At 29.4% G+C, this 7560-nt stretch overlaps 2 protein-coding genes across 3 annotated transcripts; both read right to left on the bottom strand.

Annotated features, from left to right (window-relative positions):
- Positions 1-1389: 1389 nt before the first annotated feature.
- LOC128194814 (protein LIM2) lies at positions 1390-3029 on the bottom strand. Its single transcript, XM_052871101.1, has 2 exons — positions 2491-3029; positions 1390-1510 (listed from the first exon to the last, which is right to left on the bottom strand). Exons 1-2 carry the CDS (start codon positions 2789-2791, stop codon positions 1497-1499), a joined length of 315 nt encoding a protein of 104 aa, XP_052727061.1. The 5' UTR covers positions 2792-3029; the 3' UTR covers positions 1390-1496.
- A 3008-nt stretch (positions 3030-6037) lies between these two features.
- Positions 6038-7313, bottom strand: LOC108333361 (thioredoxin-like protein Clot). 2 transcript variants are annotated; one of them, XM_052871099.1, is made up of 3 exons: positions 7238-7313; positions 6990-7145; positions 6038-6490 (listed from the first exon to the last, which is right to left on the bottom strand). In XM_052871099.1, exons 2-3 carry the CDS (start codon positions 7132-7134, stop codon positions 6237-6239), a joined length of 399 nt encoding a protein of 132 aa, XP_052727059.1. In that variant the 5' UTR covers positions 7135-7145; positions 7238-7313; the 3' UTR covers positions 6038-6236. The 2 variants fall into 2 exon arrangements, with proteins under 2 accessions (XP_052727059.1, XP_017424269.1); XM_017568780.2 differs by lacking the exon at positions 7238-7313 and having other exon boundaries at positions 6990-7229.
- Between the last annotated feature and the right edge of the window lie 247 nt (positions 7314-7560).

The raw sequence follows: 7560 nt of genomic DNA, 5'->3' as shown, positions 1-7560 counted from the left end.
GTCTGACTTTAAACCAACTAATGCTGTTTGTATTTCAAGGTGTTCTTATATTTAATATAGAAGTTGCAGACATGTTTGTTCATAAAAGTTTTATTTATTTAATTTTCTTACAAGAAAAAAGTTATATTTATTTGGTCTTACAAAATTGTGGAAGTTTTTGAATCTTGATAACTGGATTGAGATCACACGTATATGGATTATGGCCATATCTGAGAAGAGTTAAGCTAAGTTTTTTACGCAAATTTTTTTAAGAAATAATAATTTATGCACTTCATTTTAAATACTTTTAAAAAATAACGAACATTTTCTAATAACCTAACCACACTTAGCATTGACCTGTTATTACTATTTGAAGATTGTTTGGTGCATATTTTGGGTGATAATTCATTTAAATTAAGAGTGACTAAAATTGCAATAACATTAAAATTGGTTTTTCTTAGAAGTATGACGTTTAAATTGTATTTTTAAAGAGATCGTAAATATTTTTACAAGAGACAATTCAGGTTATATTTAATAAGCTACTAGCCATAATAATGTTAGAGTAATATTTGTTAAGCTTGAACAACTGCCTTAGTGGATTAAGTTTTATATTTAAATATAAATAAAATGAAAATTAAATTTACGAGGTAATGTCTTTTAAAAGAATAAATTGAAGTGCACTTTTAGATTTTTTTTTTGTCCATGATTTTGATCTCGGTTTCCAATTTTAGTGATTATATCTTAAAAAATTGAAGTTTTGGTTAATATAGTGTGTGTTTGTGTATATATATTGCAATATTTTTATGACATCTTAAAAAAAATGTATTTTTTGTTAATTTAGTGTGTATTTAGTTCACTTAAACATAAACATGTGATTATCAAGAAATAATTTAATTTTAATATATAAGAGTAAAAAGTAAACGTATAAAAAAATTTGAAGATTACATAAAAGTTGTGCATTTTCAAAATTTGGAACTGAATTTGTGGAATTTGTGAAAAAGAATGCAAAATCATGGTTAAAAAATTGAAGGAACTAAAGTTGCAATTTAGCCATTATAAATTGAACATTAATTAAATATGAACAAAACCACGTAGCATTTTTTTGTAGTTGTAAAAAATATTGCAAAGTTCAGTAATAGAATATTTATAAAAGTATTTTCATGAAAAAAAAAAACAGGACTGTTTATTTATTTTTATTTCATTTTCATAATAAATTATTTTTATATTTTTTTTCATTTTTACAGTGGTGAAGAAAATAAGTCATTTTTAAAAAAATTAAAAATTATTCCTTATTTTATCTTTAATTCAAATTTCATTATTTTCTTTTAATCACTCATTTTTTTTATTATAACATGGTTAATCTCTTGAATAATTATAAAAAAGAACAATACAACATAGGTTAAACTAATCTATTAATCTCATAGAACATTATTATAAGAAAGCACTCATAAATTTCTTCTAAAAATAAAAACCCTTATTTCTAATAACATTCCATTCTAACATTGAACTTGATTTTATCACATGCTTTCACCTGCATAAAAAGATGATGAAAATTAATCTTCTTTCACTTCCAAAACATTCATACAAAACAACATAAACCACTTCATAACCATTCTTTTCCTTTTCCTCAACATTATTACATAATAAAAATGTTACAAATGTATTACTTAATGTATTGTTCAATACAATATTAAGAGTTTATATTTAATAAATTTCTTGATAAATATTTCTAGTATAGAAAAATAAGAAAAAAATATGATGAATTTCTTTATAAACTAAATTAACTGTGAATTTGTAAGAGTTCATATAACTTCTCTAAATTCTTGTTTTCAGTTTTCATATAAACTTTGTGGAAAAATATTTTATTTTATTTTTTGTTTTCAGAAGTACTTGTAGGTAAATTTGTGACATGAGTAAAATTTATTGAAATAAGATTTAGTACTGTTTAGTAAAAAAAAAATTAACCAATCAGCCGGATTGTTAAAACTTTTTAATTTTTTTCTTTTTTTAAAAAATTTGCCTGTAAAGTTTATTTTGTGTATTTGTTTCAATCGTTTTTAGATAAAAGATAAAAAAACATAATATAAACAAATATTTTGGATATACGTACAAAATCCAACTGTTTTTTAGTTATGAACAACAAAACTACATTAATACACTCTAATTCCTTTTATCATTTATTTAAAATAACTCTAGAAATAAAATGGATTATTTTATTTCAAAACTATATTTAAATGCAAAATAATATTTTTGTCTAAATGATAGCAAACATAAAATCATGAATGGCCTTCTGAATGTTGGAGGGACTAGAGATTCCAAATATCACCAATTAATTTCAAAAAATTATTACATGATTAGAAATCAACATTGGTCTTATTAAATCTTCATGAAGCACATAACACCATCATTTATTTAAATTTTAAGAGTATTTGAAACCAGAATCAAAAGATTATAGAAATTCAATGTCCATGTTTATAGTATAAGCATTGAAAGAGAGAGAAGAAAGGTTACATGGTTGAAAGTTTGTGGTGCACTTGTTTGGGAGCTGTGAGGCCATGTTACGGTCTACCCCAGAAATTGGAGGGCCATTGACAAGGACACACAAACAAGGTTGGCCTAGTGCCCTAAGGGCATTGCAACATGCACCACTTGGTGGAATGGAGCTAAAAGGAGCAACTGCTGCCCTACAAGGAATCAGCTGCACAAGAGAAGAGAAGAATGTGCTTGTGCATGAACTGCTTTCAACTTGTGCCACTAAACCTACCATCATCATCACCAATGTCACTGCTCTCATGTAACTACAAAACTTCATCTTTGATTTCTTGCTGTTCAGAATATTTCTCAGGGTTTGGATTTATTTATACATATGATTTATTCTCATGTCATGCATGATACCTGTTCTAACTAAGTCTCATTTAGTCATGCTTACCACAGAGAGAGATCCTCATCAATGTGATTGTGCTGAATGCTAACAGTTAGAAGATTGGAATCATGTGATTTCTTCCAAGAAAATTTGTAAAATTGCTTCTGCATGTGCATACATTATTTCAAGAATGTGAGGATAAGTATGTGTTTAAGAATGAATCAATATATTTTTTCTATCTGTCATGTATTTTATTATATGTTGCATGAATATGATCCACCTGTCTGAATTAACGACTAATATATTTCTGTCTGATTTTAATCTTATACGTGTAACATGAGGAGTTGCACATAGTTAATATAAATGTCTGAGTGAACAAATTTTAAACATTAGATTTGACCATACATGAACAAGATTAAACATAAAAATCATGTTGTATTCTTTAAACTAACATGGCTTTTAAAATTAATCACATAACATTAATGCATAATTATGCAGTCTAAATTTATTCCTCTCATTAGGATAAAAAATTACTCTCACTGCACACAGTCCCTATATCTATATCTTTATCTGTCTATCTCTACCTATCAAGTTTGGATGATTCTGTTTTCTGTGATAACACATTATTGCTTTGATTCCAGCTCACAAATTTAGTAATACAAATATTTGCTCTAAAAATGATTAGACAATTCAATAGTAAGTAAAAGTTAAGCAACATAAATTTTTAAGATGTATTCAACTGCTACAAATGATGATGCTTTCTCAAAGCAGGCAATGTTGTGAACAGTTACAGTTACTTCATTGTGAGTTGTACATGGTACAGGACATACTAGATCAGTCCATGTTCTCATGAAATTGTTTGAAAAGGGTATGTTTGGTATGCCTTGGGTACTAATTAGATCCCCTCACCCAATAAAAGTGATAGTTTTCTAGTTAAAATTAGGATTTTCTGCTTTCTCTTGTTTTTTCTATTTTTCTTTTCTCCTTACTATTCTATCAAATCCATTGTGATCCTACTTGTTAGTTATATGTTTGTTAATATAAATGTTTGCAGAACAATCTACTTACGTTTTTTTTTTTTACGTTTGAGTCATACAATCACACATGTCAAGATTCAAAGTTAGTCATCACATGAACACTAAAAGTCATGAGTATTTTTTTCAATCTTGGTGAGTGCAGATTTATTATTATATTTCTCATAAAAGTTTTCATTTGATACCTTCCCTGAGGAGCCTTGCCCTGCTCCCTCCCACATTATGTGTTTGTAGATTTCTGCTATGTTCACATCTGAGCTCAAGTTTAAAGTCACTTTATTCAATATTCCTGATATTTTTGTGCCTTGTATCTGATGCCTTCGCTTTTAAATTCTCATACCCCCATTATCATATATTCCTTCTCAGGAGAAATCTAGAAATGAGGGTAAAAAGTAGCTCTTTCAATTTTTCTTTATTGATTTGTGGTTGAATTTCTTGTCTTGATAGAGAGTGCAGAAGGGTGTGTATAGCAGAAGGTAAATTATCATCAGCTTGAAGATATGGTTTTTGCTACTTTCTTTTGCATGTGTATATAAAACTAATAATGATTGACGTTTTTCTTTAATCCAATCCAAATACAGGGCCAATTTTTTAAACTTAAAGTAAGCACTTTTAGAGCAAATATGATTTTTAAAAATCAGGGCAGATAAAATTTTATTATTTATAAAATAGAAAACTGGTTATTTTTTACAAAAACATATTAAATATACACTTAAAATATAGCAATTTACATACTTAGTTAAAACAAAACTTTTTTTCAAAAAATAAACACAAACAAGTAAGCCCAGAGTTCATAGAAGAAATAACAGCATTATTTTGGATTAAAATTTGATCTTCCACCTTGTAGTTTGGTCTGGTGTTATTATCTCAATCAATAAGCATGTGCAACATAAAATTAGTCGTTTTTAAGTCATCTTCCAAGGATGAAGAATTAATTATACTTGTCTTTCCACATAAGGGTTCTACAAAATAGAAAATTTAGGAGATAAAGATTATGTTCCATTAACCAATTGATCTGTCTTTGCTTCTGAATGGATCGGTCATTGTGTTTTGGGGTCAGGTTATGAAGGATTTCCATGCAATTCAAAACCATGATTAGTTTTAGTATAATGTAACTCACAGTCATCATCTTCCACATAGCACAAGCATCTGCAATACTGAGATAAGATTATGTTTGGCATGTAAATGCCTATCTCTCAACTTTCTGTGACGACTCTTAGGAAATGAGAGCAGGATTGTACAGTAAAATTGTTGGGATCTTATGAGTTGATACACTAGGGAAATTCATGAGTAATAAGCCATGAACAAACTAGGGAACTTTATGAACAATGAGCCATGAACAAACTTGGGTAAGAAATCTCGACAACACTTCTATTTAAAACCTTAATCCAATAAGTTTATGTTTATAGATATTTTATTTCTTAACTTTGTCATTTCTATTTAATACAAGACTTAAGAGTCAAGACTCATACTTAGATTCCTAACAAAAATGAAGAAATGCAGAGTATGCATGGCAAAAAACTCTTCTTTTTCAGAAATAATCAGCTGAGATGTTTAACTTTCAGTTGTCCCAAACATGCTAGAAAATAGTAACGAGAAATGTTACTATCAAAGTAAAATTTCTGAATCAGAAATTCTCTGAATTATTTTTCACTCTGCAAAAACATCACAAGGTAAGTGGTGTAAAATTCTGGCTGACTGAGGTTATATACAGAGCAAACTGAAATGATCTAGGATTAGCCAGTAAATTTATGATGCACAAAAACTAAGGTTAAAAACAAATTCAACTGAATCATTAAGATTAAACTAAACTGAATTGTATAGGATATTGAGTTATTTAGCAAAAAAAACTAAACTAAATTGATTTAGTTTAGCTTTTAAAAATTGAATTGTTTCTAAATAGTGTTATTTCAACTAAACTGAGCTATAGCTTCCGAAATTGAAAAATATTATTTAAAATAACTCGTTCAACAGTAATAGTTCAAACAATTTAAAAGCAATTCAGAGTGGTTCATTTTGATTCAGTTCACTCAAACCATGCAGTTTAATTCAACTAATCTAACCAGTTATAGAGTTCAATTCTTTCAAACCATAAAGTTCAATTTTACACTGGCTTAGTTAAGTTCAGTCTATGCATTTTGTACACACTTGCCTAAAATCACAAGCAAAAAGAAACACATTGTAAGAACCAAACATGGATTCATAGACTTTCCCTTGTAAACATTGGTACTCGTCATTTATTGTATTCTTTAGCAACAAAGTTATAAAGTATAGGGGGGATAAATTGCTGATAAAAGTACAGCATACATTATTTAAACCATGTGATACCAACTAAGACACTCTGCTATGGCAATCATTTGTCACTTGTCAGCAACAAGAGCTTCAATTTTGCTTTCAACGTGAGCTTCATGATCCTCTAAGCGACCTTTGACAGTGTCATTCTCCCAACGGATCAATGTGGGCACCCCAGTGAGCTTGAAGCGAGGGTCTACCCTCCATGGATGCTGGGGGTTTCTCCATGTTGGTCTATCTCCAACATAGACTCTCAAGAGTGCAATGTCATCAGATGAAGCCTCCAGCTTCCTGTAGATCACAGGTTCTGCTCTCACACAATCTAACAAGTTAAAAGAAAAGTATTAAAAAAAATATATAGTCACGCTTTTTGTAGATCACAAGTTCAACTCTCACTATGTTCATGGATTCTGATAGACTAATCATACTTCTCTAGTTTATAGAAATCCCTCACCCTTCTCTCCATTTTCCCCAACCAAACACTGTGTAACTGTCACCAAATTCTAACAATATTATATTTCGATTGGTAATTTACATCAACCACCATAGAGCAAAAGAAGTCAATTAAAGCATGCACAGAAAATCAATCTGTGAGAATATCTTCTCAAGACAGTTTTCCCCAATATTGACATGAAAAAAAAGAGTCTTTCTCCACCCCCATTTTTGTGCTATGTCAGCAAAGAATTCCCATTGAAATTTTCAAATGTTCCATAAAGGCATAGCTATGAAATCAGAAATTTGGAGCAAAAAGACTCAGGTTTGAATATGTTGGCGGATAAAGAAGAAAAAGGGCATGCATGGATAGATATATAGATAGATACCAGGGCACCAGCTGAGAGAGGTAGCACGGTCTTTGTCAGCCAAGAAAAGGATGAGATTCGCCTTGTTTTCTTCAGCCTCCGATCGGAACTTCTCAAACACTCGATCAAAACTCGACACTGTTGCGTCCAACACGTTCAACGGCATTTTTTTCTTCTCTGCAAACAACACAACCACACACCACAAACTTGTCAGACTCTTTTCCAAAACAATATTCGATACGTTTATATGACCGACCAAAACCCCTTACGTTATTTTATATATTTGTGACAAAATCAAACTGGGAAATGGGGACTGGTATGAAGTGCTGTCAAAAAATCTCTGATTTAAAACGTTAATAATGTAAATTGGTCCCACAATATTATAAATAGTTCCGGATTTGATGCTAAATTAGTTTTTAAAATTATATTATGATAATAAAATAATCTTATGAAACTTAATAAAAGACTTTTTGACTTCTTTTTTATCTATACTATTATATAAATAATATAATTTTCTATAACTGATCTTGTACGATGGTTATGCTTAGGTATATTGATCTAGTCTAGCCAAGTTTTATTTATCAAGTTAAAA

Source organism: Vigna angularis, chromosome 11 (genome assembly GCF_016808095.1).
Source record: "Vigna angularis cultivar LongXiaoDou No.4 chromosome 11, ASM1680809v1, whole genome shotgun sequence".
Classification (NCBI taxonomy): domain Eukaryota; kingdom Viridiplantae; phylum Streptophyta; class Magnoliopsida; order Fabales; family Fabaceae; genus Vigna; species Vigna angularis.
This window is presented reverse-complemented; position numbering and strand designations above follow the sequence as displayed.

Bases quoted from the DNA above. Each gene is read 5' to 3' on its own strand.
- LOC128194814 (XM_052871101.1), bottom strand. From the start codon at position 2,791: ATGAAGTTTTGTAGTTACATGAGAGCAGTGACATTGGTGATGATGATG.
- LOC108333361 (XM_052871099.1), bottom strand. From the start codon at position 7,134: ATGCCGTTGAACGTGTTGGACGCAACAGTGTCGAGTTTTGATCGAGTG. The intron at 6,491-6,989 runs GTATCTATCTAT...TTAACTTGTTAG, and splicing joins CTCTCTCAGCTGGTGCCCTG to ATTGTGTGAGAGCAGAACCT.